Source organism: Vicugna pacos, chromosome 17 (genome assembly GCF_048564905.1).
Source record: "Vicugna pacos chromosome 17, VicPac4, whole genome shotgun sequence".
NCBI classification, from domain to species: domain Eukaryota; kingdom Metazoa; phylum Chordata; class Mammalia; order Artiodactyla; family Camelidae; genus Vicugna; species Vicugna pacos.
In genome coordinates, this window is record NC_133003.1 from 37,194,429 (window position 1) to 37,212,514 (window position 18,086).

Genomic DNA, 18,086 nt, shown 5'->3' on the forward strand with positions numbered 1-18,086 from the left:
TCTTGGCTTGGCTTACCAGTAGGCAAGAGATGGATGCTCCTGCAGAGTTTTGGTTGGAAAGGCTGGTAGCGTCTTTAAATCTTTCCTGGCATTTTCATCACTGAAAAGAAAAGTAATACACTATGTCAGTTGCTATTACTTAAAAGATTATCTTAGCTGGTCACCAGATGAAATCTGAAAACTAGTAATAGCAACTTGAGCTCTGGAAAAAATGCTGCTGTCAACATACATAAGGCTATGGACTTGAACTAAAGACAGCCTTCAATTGGGATGACCAACTCATCTGATGGATATTTTGAAGTTTTTAGAAAGACAAAAAAAAATTAAAATAACTATTAAATTGCCATCAATCCCACTTTCCTTGTAAACTCACAGCTGTGTTCACTGTTTATTTCCTGTATGTATGTATTTTATTACATACTATAATTGTGCATGTTCCATACTCTTATTTTTACACAGCATTCTTCAAATTTCATTTCATACTTTCTCCATGCTTCTATAGTACCCTCATAATTGTCTTTAGTGGCTACGTAATGGTCACCATGTTGGAACACTGGTTATCGTAGAACCATTCACATGGTACTACCAATTTTTCTTCACAGGTATCATTGCAATAAAAAGGTTTATGTTGACCTTTCTATTTCTTGTCTCTTACTTCCTGACCATTCTCTGAAATAATATGGACCACATCGGCTATCTGCGGAAAGCACTTGGCTAGCAGATGACTTGAAAACACATTTCTAATGAACTCCAAAGTATCCCTCAAGTTGCACCACGTGAACTAAAAATGCACCTTGCGAAATGTCAGCTAATTTAAAAATGGCAACAATCTGGCAACACAGGCAATATTTTATAATAACTATAAATGGAGCATAATCTTTAAAACTTGTGAATCACTGTTGTACACTTGAAACTTAGATAATATTGTAAATCAACTAGATCTCAATTAAAAACAATAATAATAAAATTAAAACAAAACAAAAGGCAAAATTCTGGCTGTCAAAGGGGAAGGGTGTGGTCTTTAAGGAACTCAACAGAAAGGGAAACAAGTGGTCCGACTCAGTCGTAGTTGGCCCTGCACTGTATGAGACAGAATAATCTCTAACAGCCCCATGTGCTTAAGGAGCAGTCTCAGGAAACAGACATGACTCTGGAGGGTCTATTAAAGCCTAGGGTAAGTGCATTAAAGAGCTACTGAACATCTTGATCCCGCTGGTGTTCATCACACAGCACACTGGTAGGTCTTCACCCACTTCCCACCTCTTCCTATCTTGGCCACCAGCTACTTTTTGTTGAGGTTATCAAGAGCCAGGCACCATGAAGTGCACGTTTAGGGCATTGTCTATCTCATCGCAACTCCTCCCATGTGGCAGGTACTATTACTACCCACACCGCTTTATAGGAAGGACTGTGCTCTTTAGGGAGGTTAATCCTCTTGCTGAGTGTCTCACAGCTCCCATGTGCAGGAGCCAGGAGGCTTCAAAGGCCAAGATCGCAAGTACTGTATTCTGCTACCTGATTCCCTGACAGCACTCCAGAGTAGCGTCTTGGGGAGCCAGCGAGGCAGAGCTCCCCTTCACCCTCACCCTTAGCTACAAATGAAAACTCCAAACCAGTCGGTTTTCAAATCCGTCACTCAAGCATTTGTACATTAGCTTCCCTGGGGTCTGCCCCAGTGTGGATCCTGATACTGAGGGAGATGAACCCCCGAGTGGAAGACCGAACACTGAGCTCAAGGTCAATCTCCTCCCCAAGCGTTCACTCAGTTCTCCTAGACGGAATGTTACAGATCAGACTGGAGAACCGAGCGCGGCCAAGCAGCCAGGTCTCGTCTGGCCCACACCATACTGTGCTGTATTGCAAACTGCTCTCTCCTGTCACTTGATCAGGTTTGCTGTAAGTGGTGCCCCTTCAGTGTCTACAGAAGGTTTGTTTTCTGGTTTTATCGCCACAGGGCAACCAAGTGAAGCCACTGAGCAAACTGAACATAAACTGACTGTCTTTCAAGCAAGAACACAGAGTTAGGGCTGAGTGTCCCCTAGCTTGGGGACACCATGATTTGCACCTGTCAATGCTGGATTTCAAAACCAGGCTTGTGGCCCTTCCTCAGAGTGAAAGATCCGGCTTTCAAATTACTCCAGGAAGTGAAAAGTCACTTGGCTCCTGCTCTTACATAAGGATAAATCTCTCTATTCATTTGAAATCTGAGCAGTATGGCTTCACCACACTGACAACCTTGGGAAACTGGTTTGGGCTTCCGGAAAACTAAAATATACCACAATCCAATTTCATCACATTAAAGGTCACCTGTCAACTCCCAGTGATGGTATTTGTTTTTCTTAATAATTTCTTTTATGCCCTGTCCTTCAAATCCCATTTCCTTTCCAAAGAAGTTGGCTTGTGACTTTTTTTTTTTTTTACGAAGGTCAAATACGTGTGTATGTTCTGAAATGAACACTTTTTGTTATTAATCATCACCGCCAACCACACATGTGTTATTATCTTCTGGGGCCATGTGAATTGTGTTCTGTGTTCCAAGAACTCAGCCTCGCAGTCACTTATTTCTTTGGATTATAGCTAAATGTTGAGGCAATCAAGACCTCAGTTGAGTAGAAGAGGAGAAGCCGCTATTTACCACAGATCCACTTACTCATTTAGCAAATATGCATTCAGTGTACACTGCATGCCTAGCAAGTACAAACAAGTGTCATATGGTGAAGCTGATTTTCACTTATGCAAATGGAGTCAGGGAAAAGACAGAGCAGTGAGGAGAAAGAAGGGAGAAATTTTATCCATCATCCTACTCAACAGGCTCATGGCTGACAGTAAGTGTAAAATGGCAGGTTTGAAGTCGCTGCCCTTTAAGATGCTTTTAGTACCTGCGTCCTTGAAGCACCAGCATCTCACAATCCTGAGATTTTTCTAGAATTTATGCATTGACTACGTGCCTGCTAAACACAACCAGCCCGTATATTTAGTACCTGACTAAAGAAACAGCTATGTGTCTCAACTGGAGAAAAAGACTACCTTTGTTGGATTTATTGAAAGGTGAACTTTGGTCTTTGATGGGTCACCTTCCCAAGGAGTTTTCAAATGTAATTTTAACTCTGCACAATTGGAGCCTACCCCAGTTCTAAGATGTGATGCATCTGGAAAATCAATAAATTATCAAAGGTTAATCACGAGGCAGCATCTTAAATAGCAATGAATATTCATTCATTAAGACTTTTTTGGGTACTAATCGATCACTGGCAAGCAACTAAAATGCGCATTAATAGGCAAGTGGCTCAGGGATCATTTTGGGGAGAGTTTAGGTTACTTTAAAAGGAATATATGTTAAAAGGTGGAGTACAGGGGATTGGGGAGCTGTGAAACTCCTCTGAATAATACAACACAGAGTGAACCACAATTTGACTATGGACTTTGGTTAATAATAATGTATCAATGTTGATTTATCATTTGAAACAAATGAGCCACACTAACATAAGATGCCAAAAATAAGTGAGACTATGGAGGGTTGAGGGGGGTATAAAATAACTCCCTGTAGTTTCTCCTCAATTTGGCTGTGAAACTAAATTTGTTCTAAAAAACAGTCTATTAACTGAAAAAAAGAAAGAAAGATTAAAAAGAAAGAGAGAAATATACTTTATTAGTGGTTCTTCACTGGGGCATTTTTGCTTCTCAGGGGACACTTGACAATGTCTTAAGACATTTTTGGCAGTCACAGTTGGGGAAGGAGGTGTGACTGGCATCTACTGAGCAGAGGCCAGGATGCTTCTATACATCCTACAAGGCATAGGACAGGCCCCCAGCAACAGAGAATTATCTTGCCTCAAATGTCAATAGTGTTGAGGTGGAGAAGCTCTGATTTGGATTATTATCAAACTCCTGATACTTCAACCCTAAAACTTCTAATGGCATCTTTCACACTTGAAGGATTTTTCTCTTGTGTCACTTAGACTATTACATATTGAAATAAAAATAGATCTCGGGTGCAAGTATCTAACAGGAGCCAAGCTGGGAGGTGCATTAGAAATCCAACTGTCTAAGCGAGCTGAGAAAGACAAGTCAAACTCAGCAGCAGACAGAGGGACACAATGGGGACGGGTGGGGACCATGAGGAAGAGAAGAGAACACTGTGCATTTGAAGTATGACTTAGGACATAGATTTGGCTGTGTGTGACTGACATTAACATTTGAGTTAATTTCTCTTTACATAGAAGTCAGAGCTAGAATAGCATGAAGTGTTCAGGGGCCCAAACTCTTCTCTGGCTGCTTCAGTCCTTCCTGGGGTGTTGCTGTCCTTCACGTGGTCCAAGATAGCCATCACCATATCTACTCCTCAGCCAACAGGTAGGGGGAAAGGGATAAAGGAGGATATATCCACTTTGTTAGGGGCAGAACCTGAAAGCTGCCTGCTTCCCTAATCCCACTGGCCACGATAATCACATGGTGCTCCCTAACTGCAAGGGACACTGGGTACGTAGTCTTTACTGGGGCAGCCACATGCCTACCTAAAACTTCTACCCATGGAGGAAAGGGAGACTGGATACTGAGGAAGCAATCAGACCCCACTGCTGACGGGGAACTGCAACTCAAATCAAAGTAATTTCTGCCACGTGGAAATGTCGAGCCACTATTGCCTAATGACTGCATATTTTTTCCAAAATAAGGCAAAATCCCAGAATTTCACACAGAATGTCTGAATTTTAAAATATTGCCTCAACCGAAAAACAAAAAAATACAGCCCAAAATAAAAAGTGAAACACTGTGCAGGCCGTATAAAACATACCAGCAGGCCATCACCATCGCTTTGCAAATCCTGACATAAATTATAAGCAAAGAATGTAGAGGGAGGACCTTTCTAGTTCAACTTGGTTTCTAGTTTCAGGTAATTTATCTACAGGGCAAACTGTCAGTAGGCATGGATAAATGAGACAGAGAAGCGCTTTTCACAAAGGTGGAATCTAGACCATCCCAAAAGATTATATTCTCAAGAAAAAACACAGCCTTACTTCTTCGTGTTAGAAAAGGTTCCTGTTAATCCTCCAAATCTGGTCATTTGTACTATTGCAAAACATCCTTTCCTCACGAATACACATCACTTTTCTTTAAGAATCTATTTCATACAGAAAACTTCTAACAAGCCACCACTGATAGATAAGGAGGTGACTGAGCTGTGGACTTGGCGATGACACTAAAAGAGGATCAGAAAGATACAAGGGTGGCTGAGACAGATGGCCTGGCAGCAAGATGGGTTAAATCTCTCCGCAAGCAGCACAGAAGTAGAAATCCAAATGGCCAACAGGCAGAAGCTAAGAGTTCAGCTTCACAAGGACTCAGGTTACACCTTCAGCGCATCACCACTTTGCACCCAACTGCCCAAACTTTACATCAAGATGCCGGGTGATAGGAACTCCCATCCACTGCTACTGGGAATGTTGACTGGTCTGATCATTTTGGAAATCTGCATACCCCAAGACCCAGAGATCCTTTCCTAGGTCTATCTCTAGAGAAACCTCCACAAAAGAATAAGGTTTACAGCAGCATTGTTCACAATACAGCAAATAAAGAAAACAACCCAACACCCCATTGCAGTAGAAATGATACAATTATAACGCAGTCACACAGTGGAATACCGTACAGCAAAGAAAATACAGTGCAGCTTCCCACATGATGAATCTCAGAAATATTAAGCAAAGAAGCAAGAACTCCAAATAATATATACGTCACAATCTCATGTGTGTCACGTTCTGAAGCAGGTAAAATAAAACTACAGAGAATCATATGTATAGAATCATTATCATATACATGATAAAATATAAAACGAAATGAGAAAATCTATTCATACATGCAGAGTTTATCTCTGGAGAAATAACTTGATTGCGAGGGGGAGGAGGCCCCATACACAACGGGGGTGGAGGTGAGGTCCTGGCCACATTCTTCACAGGGTGTGGTTACGTGGCTACGTAACTTCTAATTTGTTCTTTAAACCAGACACGTTTTACGCGTTCTTCCAGGTGATATAATGCACATCAACAACTCCACCAGATACGGTTCGTGGCTGGAAGGGGGCTGCTGGGAAGCCCACTCCCGCTCAGAGGCAGAGTGTTAGAAACACGGCTGCGTTATTCTCAAGCTACTCCCGATCATTTTCAGAGTTTAGAGCCAAGCAGGATTTCACGTCTGAGTGGACTGACAGTAGCCGAGTGCTTATTTGTTCACCCTCCGAAGAACCCCAGCCGGGGAATTTGCCTGGGAGCCAAGGCCACGTGGATCCCCTGAGTTGGTGGGGGCAGCCAGGTCTGGCTTCAGCCCAGCAGGCCCCTCCCGGGGCTGACAGGCAGGCAGGGCAGGAGGCTTGGTTTATGTGAATGAGGATCAACCTCAGACTCTAGAGGGAGGGCCCCAAAACAGCCGGGAGGCGAGCCAGCCTGGATGGAGATGTCTCTGCCTCTCCCCAGCAATAAACACACTCACCCCGCTGGCTGGCCATTCTTGACCCTGATGCAAGGGAAGTGTTATTTTAAAGATGCACTTGACCAGAATCGCCAAGAGGGACTGCTCTCCCTAGGTCCTAGCCAGAGACAATACTCATAAATCTACAAGACTTGCTTCTTCTCAGTAACAAGCCAGAAATTGCTTTTCTTCATATTTCAGCAGAATTTCAAATGCCACAATGAAGCACACTGCGTTTTATCTGATTACGCGCACTGAAACCTTCCTCTTCTGACAGCTTTCTAGAAGCGTCCCACGACCCACCAGTTAGCCACTGCAGTTCTTTTCTGCACGATGATTCCTCTTGGCATCCTCAAGCCCCCTTTCACGGGCTCTTGTTTTTCTTTACTGACCTCAAAAGCCCTGCAGGAATGTGCCAACCTCACTTATTTTTGAGCGAGCCACAGGGCTGGCAAAACTGAGGCCACCCCTTGTGTGCGCTGAAGCAGTTGTGTGGAAACAGCCACCCCCAGCAGATGTGTGCACCTGTTTGTGCCTAACTGGGAACTTGCCCACAGGGACAATCAGCCACCTGCCATTCTGAGGCCGCAGGGCAAGGGAGTGCGGGCAATGAGCAAACCCTGGTGCTGGCACTTCCTGGAGCAAACGGATCACTGAGTTCCCTTGAAGATGGGAGCTGCCAATGCTTGGTGCGGGAGCAACCCTAGGTTTCTAGGACAGTTAAAAAAAAAAAAAACAAAAAAAGCCCAGGCCCTAAACTTCCCTTTTATTTTTGATGCTAAAGCTCTTCCTTACCTGAAACTTAAAGCAAAGGTGCCTAAAAATCACATGTTAAACATAACGACCCAAGGGTTAGAAACTTCTAAACAAACTTCGACACTTCTAAACGTCTGTAGAAACGTCACCAAGACATAAAATAAGCTCTTTAAACAGTAACTTGGGACTAGAGTCTTTTTGTATCCACACATAAACATATCCCAGAATGAATGCTCCATAAAAACGCATATGCATGTGGAGTCTAACAAAAAGAAAAAAAGAGGACACTAATGAACTCATCCACAAAACCAAAACAGACTCACAGACATAGTCAACAATCTTATGACTACCAAGGGAAAGTGGGTGGGAAGGGGTAAATTTGAGTTTGAGATTTGCAAATGTTAGCCACTATATATAAAAACAGATTAAAAAAAACCAACAAATTTCTTATGTATAGCACAGGGAACTATATTCAATATCTTATAATGATCTTTAATGAAAAAGAATATGAAAAAGAACATATGTATGTATATGTATGACTGGGACATTGTGCTGTACAGCAGAAATTGACATTGTAACTGATGACTTCAGTTTAAAAAATGCATATGCAAAATAATAATGAAAAAACTAAGAAACAGAAAAAAGAAAAAGTGCGTCTGCAAATGTAAAAAAGCTATAGTGAATGTCTGTCTGAACACTCAAGATAGTCTATAATGTGACCTAAAGACCATCAGAAATTAAACACAGAAATGTGAAAGGGGGCCTCCAACAACTTGGGCAAGTTGTCACAGCAGGGAGCTCAACTTAATATCCATGCTCCGTGCAAACTAAAGATTTACTGTCATTAGGAATTGGTGTAAATTAGAAACATTTGCCAGTCTTCTGGGGTCGCCCATACAGAGGCTGGTGATAAGCCACGTGCTTATCTATGCTTGCTGGAGAGCTGTGGGAGCTGTCAAAGGTCTGTACTATACTGAAGGGATGGGACGTGGCAATGCTCATAACAGCCAGAAAAAAGTTTATTTAATGTCTGCTAAATGGTGTAACTGGTGCCAAAGCACTCGAGTTGGATGCAGTGTTTTAATGGTGACAGCTTGCTTACACACGCCAATATTAGAAGGAGCCTAGTTACTATGCATAAACACTAATTTCCTTGACTAATCTACCAGCGTTGATCAACAACTCGGTGGTTAGCAGTTTAAGGTATATTATCAATTTACTTAAAGTGTTTTTTCTGCTGGCCAGATTGCCTTCAAATCACCCTTTTTTAATTAAAAAAAGAAGTCATGTTTCTTTCAGGGATGTGAGAACTTGGCCTTCAGTGATGAATCTAGTTTATCATCTTCTTGACATAATTAACTAGGGAGTTCTAACAGTAACTTTCTCTCCATTAATTCCTAGTAAAGGGATATTAAGCATGGGAAACCCCAGTAGTTATTACAATCCCCAGCATCAATATTATCTGATAACTTGTTAGAAATGCAATTTCTCTGGCTCCACCGCAGACACCTACAGAATCAGGGAATTGAAGGACGGACCCAGTAATCTGTTTAATGAATGACTTGAGAACGACAGCAACAGAATAAGAAAATAAACACATCATAAAACAGGGAGGTGTTCAAGTAAGAGACAGCAATCTACAATTTTAAAAAGGAAAGAAGGTCAAGGAGAATAACCTAGAAGGTTAGTTGCAGGAGACTCCAGGAGTTATACAGAGTGAACATCTTCATTCAGTCCCTAAAAAGAAATGCGTTGAATGACAGCTCATATGCACTGGGCATTACCAGGTTTGATAGACTGGGCTAAAACGTCTTTCTACAGGTGTGTTACGTTAGTATCACCAGCATCCCCATTTCACAGATGTGAAAACTGAGATTCAAGAGAGATCTAATTTAAACTCACACAGCAAGAAAGTAGCAGGTGTGACTTGGAGCCTGTGCTTTCACCACTCTACCTGACTTCTCTGGGATTCCGAAAGGAGGGGACAGAAAATGGGGGAGGAGGAGGTGCGGAGGAGAGAGAAGGCTTTTGTCAGCTCAACCTGAGACTTCAGAATTTATAATTATGGTGGCCACTCATTGATTCTACTAAAGTTAGTTTCCTGGGTGAGGATAGGCTGCTTTTCAAAACTAGATTATCTGGCTTAGCCAAAAGCTGGACTAAACCATGTAGAAGATCTGAACACAGATAGAAGACTAAATGTGTTATACTCAGTGTTTCTTAAACCACACCCAAACAACGGTCTATAGTTATCCCCTAATAGCAAAGACACCAAACTTAGTTTAAAAAGAATTTTTTTTTTTTAAGAGCTACAGTATCAGACCCCAGTCATTTTCAGCAGAATTTTAAAACATGGCACCCAAACCCGGCCGAGAAGCCCAACAACCAACAAAGCCTCCTTAAACCACACAAGGGGTTCCTTTTAAAATCCTAAAACAGTCATAGTAAAATCTCAACCCCCTGACGAGTTATCTCTGCTGCAGGATAGAGGGCTTGAGAAGAGCCGGGGAAAGTTAGAAACAAGTTGTCACTTTCGCTCATAGTCATACGCCAAGGCAAAAGGCTAGAGCTCCAATCCACCCAATTCTAACGCCCCTACTGATTGCTGCAAACAATTTAGTAAAACTGCTCACAGATTGAGGGGAGCAGTTTTTTTATCTGTTATCTTCATAACAGATAAAATGGTAGGGGGGTGGTATATGGTATATAGCTTGGTGCTAGAGTGCATGCTTAGCATGCACAAGGTCTTGGGTTCAATCCCCAGAACCCCCATTAAAAACAAACAAAAAACTACAACAACAACAACATAACAACTAAAATGAAATGCCCTCCTCACTTTCCACCCCTCCAGACCGAACCCCTACCAGCCCATTAAGGGAGCTGAGTTCCTCTGGTCCCAACCCTGAGTCCACAGATGGAGGAAACAAGGCCCACCGACAGGAAAGACTTACCAAGGGCCCTGAAGTGAGGTGGCACTGGCTCGAGAAAGCCAGAGATCGGCTAGCTGGTTCTCAGGTCTCCAGGTCTGAGCCCAGCAGCAGAAGGGGAAAAGGAGGAAGCGGAGAAGGGAAGTGGGAAGAGAGGGTGGGGAAGGGCCGGAAAAGCCAGGCTGGCTGGGCCAGACCTCAGCCCCTCCCCTCCCAAGTCACAGGCTCTTTCCATTCTTGGAATTTCCTCCCCACCCCATTTAAACATTTCTTGATCACACCTCAAGCCCAATCAGGTTGTAGCCATTTAGAGAGTGGAAAGTGAGAACTGGAAGGATTATATAAGCCATTCTCCTGGCCTCCCTCCCCCTGAAGCTAGGGATGCCCCCCCCCCCCACTGCTTCCAGGGGCGGAGTACACCCACCCTTCCTCCTGACAAAATGAGCCTCCTTCACTGGGCTTCAGGTATGCGTTTCCAGGCTGTCTCTGGTTCCCAGCTCCCTCAGACCTTTCAGCTCCTTCAGAAGACAATTGAAAAACAAAAAGACAACAACAAAAAAGGAAGCTTTGAAGGAGACTGTCCTGGGCACGTGCCCTGTGGCAGACAAGTGCTCAGCACTGCCCTCATACAAAATGCAAATCAAAGGAGCTCATTTCATCCTCACAGAGAATCTAGATGTAGGCACTATTTCTAATTCACAGATAAGCAAACGGAGGTTTAGAGAGGTCACCTCGCTGCCTGTTGTCCCACCAGGGCTGGTACACGGGCAGCCAGGACTGGGACACAGGCTGCTGCAAAGCTGCCACTAACTTAGATACAAAATCAGCAGACCAGCCCACCGGCTGGCCCTAGACCTGTGACGTGCAGTAATAAGGTTAGGACTTAAGATTTAGTCCCAGGACCCCATGCTTGTAGGACATTTGCAATCTTAGATAAACTAACCTTTGTGAGCCTCAGTTTCCTCATTATAAAGACAGGGAGAGTGGCCTGTTCCGCAAGGTTTGTGGGAAGATGCTGTGAAGCGGTGCTGCTATGAAGGTACCTGCCTATGTTCAACAAATGTGTTCTTTCCTTTCTGATCGCAGCTCAGGAAACCAACAATTATACCAAACACTTGATTCCTACCACTCTCAGATCAGGCTGGGGGGTGAATTATTACCACTGAGAGGACTCCTCGCTAGGTGAGCTAGGTTTAGAGTTGCCAGGTTAAATATTTAGAACACACTTATACTAAAAGAGTTATTCATTGTGTATTTGATTTGCTAAACCCGGCAACGCTGAGGGCTGGTCATAAGCCACATGGGACGAGAACTTTGGAAGCAACTTGCCAAGTCCCAAGCTTTCGGATGGTTCAACAGAATCCACAGTAACCGGTGGAAGTTCAGCCTTGAAACTTGCTCTTCCAACATCATGACTAACCCATGGAATTTGTGTCAGACCCGCCTTATCTCAGCAGTCTACCCAAAACACAAGAAACCTGCCTGTGTTCTGGGAAACACAGCCTCTTCTCAGCCAGAATTCCTCTGCCATTCAATTTTTGTCTGTGGCCTGACTTGTAACAAAGGACAAATTACTCTGTCCATCTGCATGCTTGATAGGGATCAACTGTTACACTGCCCCCCCACTTTTTTTTTTCAGGTCTGAAGAATTTCTAATAATAATGAAAATGTGTTGAGAGATTTGTCTAAACCTTAGCCAGCTAGCTGAGGATTCGGATCGTGTCTACTTTGAGACTTCAATTCTTTGAGAAGAAATACAATCCAGAAGAACGATTTACGCTGAGAATGAGGTTGACATGAAAATCTGTGAATATTCAAAAGAAAAACATTTTACAAATTCAAAGAGACAGAGAGCAGAACGGTGGTTACCAGGAGCTGGGGGGAGGGAAGAACGGGGAGTCCTTTAATGGGCCTAGAGTTTCAGTTCTGTAAGACGAGCAGGTCTGGAGATGGACTGCACAATAATGTGAATTTATGCATATATATATGTATATTTTTCCTTGAAGAGCGCAAGGGCCATGATTAGCTGGGCCCTCCAGCCCAGCCTCCAACAATGAGAATATATTTAATACTACTGAATTGTACCCTTAAAAATGGTTATAATCATGAATCTTATGAATATTTTACCATAATTAAAAAAATTATCTCTCATACAAATCTAGAGTTAGAAAAAAGGGCACAGGGAAATCAATCAAGATGGAGAGTGTTTTCCTGCCAAAGAACATAAAGTCAAAGAAATCTGTTCTCTTCCAGAAAAACTTCCCAGGAGACAAGTGAAAATCACTGATGGGCAACTTGAAGCCCCAAAGCTCTACACACGTGCAACTTAAGGTGACCTTCCTGATGGCGCAAAAACTAGATTAACCACGTGAGCCATCTGAACACAGATGATGAGACGGCATGTATGTTAGGTTGTCACTCAGTGTTTCTTGACTCAAACCCAAAGGAACTGAAATGTGTAGCAGCAAGGGAATGTGGATGTCACGTCCCCTCCTCCAAAATACCATTTCCTAGCTTGGTAGACGCTGGATGGTGTGCATTGGAGGAGCTGGCATTCATGTCATGCTATTTCCTATTTATACTGAATAAAACATGCAAATGTCTTAACCAGCCACTATGTGAAAAGCCAAACTGAGTTTTGTTTTGGTACCAAGAAGCAGTGATGGGTGGGATAGTCTCGTTCACTCCAGGAGAGGGAAGCCGAGAATCTATAGGTGTCAAGAGTTACTTCCTGCACAGGAATGATCAGTAGCTGTTCAAAGATATATTAAGATGGAACTTGGGGGGTTTTGTGTTTGTTTACAAATACCAAGTATCTAAGCTCTAAAATGCAAAGTATTTTGAAATGCAAAACACTTTAGCTGTGAAATGCAAAGGCCTTGATTCTTAACCTGATTCTGCCCTTAATTTCTGGATCAAGGCTGTACTTTTCTATAAAGTGGAGATGAAACCCCTTTCCTCACAGGATCATTTTAAAGGCCAAATGAGATAACAATCTGAAGAGCAGCTCTGCGAACAGCTAAAAACTATCAAAATAAACAAACATACTTTCTTCTATTCAAATACTGGCAAAATCTTTAAAAGTTAAAGAGCAAAATAGCCGAGCAGTTTGGAATATTTAGAATACTTAGGCAATGAACTAAACACACGACATGGGTTACCAAACATAAACCACACAACCACCCTTTTCCACAGATGGGATCATCACCCCCATTTTACAGATGGAAAAACTGAGACTGAAAGAGGCGATGAGACTTGTGGAAACCCGCACAGCTCTGTAGGGTTGAGCTGGGCTTGGAACCCAGTGAGACTTCAAGGTCTGAGCTAGTGCCACTATGACACTGCTGCCAGAGACAAGGTATGAAGAACTGTCTGGCATGTGGGTCCAGGAGTTCCCCAAAGTCTAACTGTATTTGCATTACCAGCCCAGCATAGGTCATGCCGTTAAACATCTTCTGGAGTTTCTTTCGAAGGATGATTAAGTGGAAAGGCAGACTAGAAATTCAGAGGAGGAGGGTTCAAAACCAAGTTCCGCCACATGTGGAACAGATACATGACTGTGACTGCCGGGCCTCAGTCTCCAAGGCCCAGCAGAACAAGGATCTCAAGAGCCACAATTCAAGGGTAAAGTGATATAAAGTATGCAAGGGTACCAGACACCTAGCAGACACTGAGGAAAGCAGGGTGCATGAGGGTGGAGTGAGAAGAGCATGACCTCTGCTATCAGATGGCTTGGGTTCAAATCCCAACTCCACATTTTAACCAGCTGTGTGATTTGGGCAAGTTACTCAACTTCTCTGGGCCTTAGTATGCTCATGTACAGAATGAGAATAACAGATTCCCTAGCTTATAGAGTTGACATAAGGGTATTAACTGTGTATTCAGGAGGCTTGCAGAAAAGAGTGTTCCAGGTGCCAGGCACTGTTCTATCCCCTTCACCTGCAATGTCTCTCTTGATTTTCACAACAGCTCTGTGAGGTCGAGGTTTTGTTACTCCCCACGCTTCAGACCTGGGAGATTATGCATAGTGGAACCAGAAAGGGCTAAGAAGTTCCCAGACATACGCAAGAAAGCTGGTTTGCAGAATTCTGTGTGGCTCCATCTTTCTCAATGGAGTACCTGCTTAGAAGCCTATGAGAGGACCCTTTCTTTCACAACCCATTCAACATCCAGACCTTCTCAATGCCTTAGTTTCCAATAGTCAGGACCATGCTACACAATTTGCAAGGTCCAGCGAAAAATCAAAGCATGGAGCCCCTTTGTTAAAAAAAAAACATTGTGAACTTCAAGATGGTGACAGAAGAGCATCAAACCAAGCACGGGGCCCTTTCGAGCAGGGGGGCCCTGTGTGACTGCACAGGTCACACACCCGTGACGTCTGCCCAGCCAACAGCTTTTTCCCTGGTAGGTTTCCACTGTCTTAATTGCTTCCTTTCTGCCTGCCCAGCCTCAGGCGCCTGTGCCCAGAACTGAATGAGCTTGTTCACAAAGGCACACAGGCCCCTGGGGGCCAGGAGGTTCTGGACGGGGCCTCCCACATGCTGGGGGAATCTCGAGCTTGCGGCTCTGGGGTGGTGGAAAGGAATGGCTTTAAGCCTTGGTTTGGGAAGTTTCCATTAGGCAAGGTGGGTAGTGTTCCACGAATCTTACATTCACTTTTTTTTTCCCCCACATTCACTTTGAAAGAGGATGCAGTGCAGGAGATCTGTAAGTCACTGTGCTAAGCACTTCTTTTAAAATACAAAATAGCAATTTAAAAAATTCTGACAAATTATCAGTAAATGAAAATATACTGACATGCAAAGAAAGATAACTGCAAACTTTTCAATCCCCATCATCGTAAGACAACTGTTAGTCATGACAATTATAGTACCAGCTTAATTTTTCTGCCCCTACCATAAACCAGGCAGTGGGCAATGCCCTATAATATGGTGTTGCATATCTGAAAGCTGCTAAAAGAATGTACTTGAAATGTCCTTATCCAAGAAAAAAAGTTATGACTATGTATGGAGATGGAATTTAACTAGACTTGCTGTGGCGCTCATTTTGAATATATACAAATATTGAATCATTATGTTGTACATTTGAAACCAGTATAATGTTACCTATCAATCACACCTCAATAAAAAATTTTTTAAAAGAAATGTAATCATTCCTATTTACAGATGAGGAAACTGAGGTTTAGATATGCTCAGTGACGTAGCTGAGAGTGTTCACCAGTGAGAAGTGGGATCTGGAATTAAACTCAGCTTTGCCTAACTGTGGAATCCGCTCTGCAGGAGTGGAGGTTTGTAGATGTGCAGAAAGAAAACAGAACTTTCAATGATACGCATTTTCATCCGTTCTTTGAACACGTTACTCTATTTCATTCCGTTGATGCATTACTATTGTGAATATTTTATAATGCACATGATGTTAATAGAGTTCTACATGTATATAACTGTAGAAATAAATAAATAAAAAGTATTCATATATTGAGAATAAATGGGGCTGTATGAACAAAAATATTTAGAGGCCACTGCACTATGTTATAACTTAAGGAGCAGTTTTCATACATGGATCATGTGTTTGAATATATTGGTGTACATGATTTTTTTAAGTAAAAATGGATAATGCATATGCTTTTTTTTCTACTTCTTATATTGCAATCATTTTTTCCGTGTCAATAAATATTCACCTACAACAATATTTTTAATGTAAGTACTGGGCTCCTTAAGCACTAATTTTGAAAGTAAAACCTGATGATTTAGATCAAGGATCCGATATCCATCCTACGTTCCTATGCCTTCACCCCAACCCCACTCTAATGAATGGTAGAATAATTAAGTATGAATAAATAACTAAGTATCTGAAAGCCAAGGATTTTTCTTAAAAATGCACCTCTCTTTCAAAAAGAATTGAAATCAGGGTCTCAGAGAGATATTTTCCTGTTTGTCTCCATATCAGCATTATTCATAAGAGCCAAAAAGTGGAAGTACTCCAAATGCCCACGCATGGATGAGTGGATTAACAAAAGTGGTGTTTACAGATTATGGAATATTAGCCTTAAACTACAGGAAATTCTGACACACGGCGCAGCGTGGATGAACCTTGAGGACTTCATGCTAAGTGAAAGAAGCCAGTCACAAAAAGACAAATATTGTATGGTTTCACTTATATAAGACACCCAGAATAGGCAAAATTCGTAGAGACAAAAAGGAGACTATGGCTGATTTAGAGGCAGGGGGGCGGAAAGGGGAGGTGTTACTGTTTAATGCACACAGAGTTTCAGTTTTGCAAGATGAAAAATCTTGGAGATTGATGTGGTGATGGTTGCACAACAATGCGAATGTGCTTAATACCACTGAACTGTACACTTCAAAGTGGCTAAGTGGTAAAAAACAACAAAAACAATAACAACAAAACGCATCTCACCATCCTAGGCGGGGCCCAGAGGAAGCAAACTCCCAAGTGTTAAGTCTCCACTCTGCACGAGGCCCCCTGCAAGGCGCTCCGTCTCATTCCATTCTCACAACAAACCTCTTAAAGAAAGGGGACCTGAGATTCCGATGGCTTGAAACTGGCTCAAGGTCACAGCATTAGCAGATGAGGAGGGCCTGACTCGCTCAGCCTCCTGCCTGCCTGTGTGAATCCAGTTTGTGCCTTTCCCCAGTGTCTCCTACAAAGGATGGAGGATGGCCGCAGCTCAGTAATAAAAGGGAGACTGGACACGCAGTCTGCTTCCGTCCCTGGCCTGGTCCGGCGCCCTGCACGCTGTAGGTGCTAGGCATTAAATCTTCAAGAATAAGTAAGGTTGAGAAATGAGAAAAAGGCAAGATATGCCAAGGGCACAGCTGACCGAGGGCTCATTTCCTGCCTTCTCACTCGTAAGCTATCTCCTCAAGTGACTAATATTAGACTCAGAGCCACTCCACCGATAACACCACTTAACATGGTAGAGTCCACTGCCTGCTGTCCTCACTGCCTTCTCCCAAGGACAGCAAGGAACCATGGAGGACCCCTTACACAAGGGTAAGTCAAAATGGTAAATCTGAGATGGTCGAGGAGACCCAGGGACTGTAGGTCTGGTCTTGTCCACCTGAACTGTGATGAATGCATCATCCCTTAGTTATGAACTAAGCTGCTGAAATGAAGGTTCAAATGCATAACATAATATCAGGCAGACCTGACATTCTGTGCATAGAGCAGATGAAAAAGCGTCCACTGTATGGGATGGATGATACTTTCCAAATTTAGGGCTCTTCAGAAAAAGCAAGTTCAGAACTTGATGAATGTTTACCCTTTCTAAGATTTACTGGAATGAAAATCGCGGGGAGCAAGAATCTGGCAGGGAGTACAAAGAAAACGCTTGCCAGAACTGCTTATCTTTTAAAGGCATTTTAATACTGAGCTTTCAGCAAATAAATAAACCCACGCTTCACAAAGTCAAGTCCATAGAACACCAGTCTGGCAAGAGGCTCCCCCATCAGGGGCAAGTAAGTGTGGGAAACACTGCTATGTGTCTTCTTCTGGGAGAGTCTCCGTGCACGTGGGCAGTTCGGAAATAAATTGAAAAAAAACTTGAACCTTGTTTAACTTTTAACCACATACTTCTTACACTTATTTCTCCATAGTTCCCTATTAGTTGTGATCTTGTTTGTTTATTCAACATAACAACGCTTAACACCTGAACAAGCCACGGGGAAATGTTAAAGCAGAACATGGCAACAGAAATAAAATCTACGCAAAGCTTCTTAATCGCACACTCAGAACATGGGAATAATATTCCACCAGCCTCATGCGTGGAGAAGACATTGATGAGTTCATGTTTGTAAAGCATGTAAAACAGTCTGGCACTTAGAAGTATTGACAAATCATTAAAAATAAATGAACTATGAACACACTGAACTGATTCACAAAACCACCTGTCTGTATCTTTAAGCCCAGCCTTAAAAAAGAGTCATC

General features: G+C 42.7%; 1 protein-coding gene across 3 annotated transcripts in view; it reads right to left on the reverse strand.

Annotated features, from left to right (window-relative positions):
* FRMD4B (FERM domain containing 4B) overlaps window positions 1–18,086 on the reverse strand; it is a 284,737-nt gene that overhangs the window by 41,162 nt on the left and 225,489 nt on the right. For all 3 annotated transcript variants that reach the window (XM_072941679.1, XM_072941677.1, XM_072941678.1), the window contains one exon: window positions 17–100. In XM_072941679.1, the coding sequence (XP_072797780.1) occupies window positions 17–100 (84 nt within the window). The remainder of the gene's footprint in view (window positions 1–16; window positions 101–18,086) is intronic.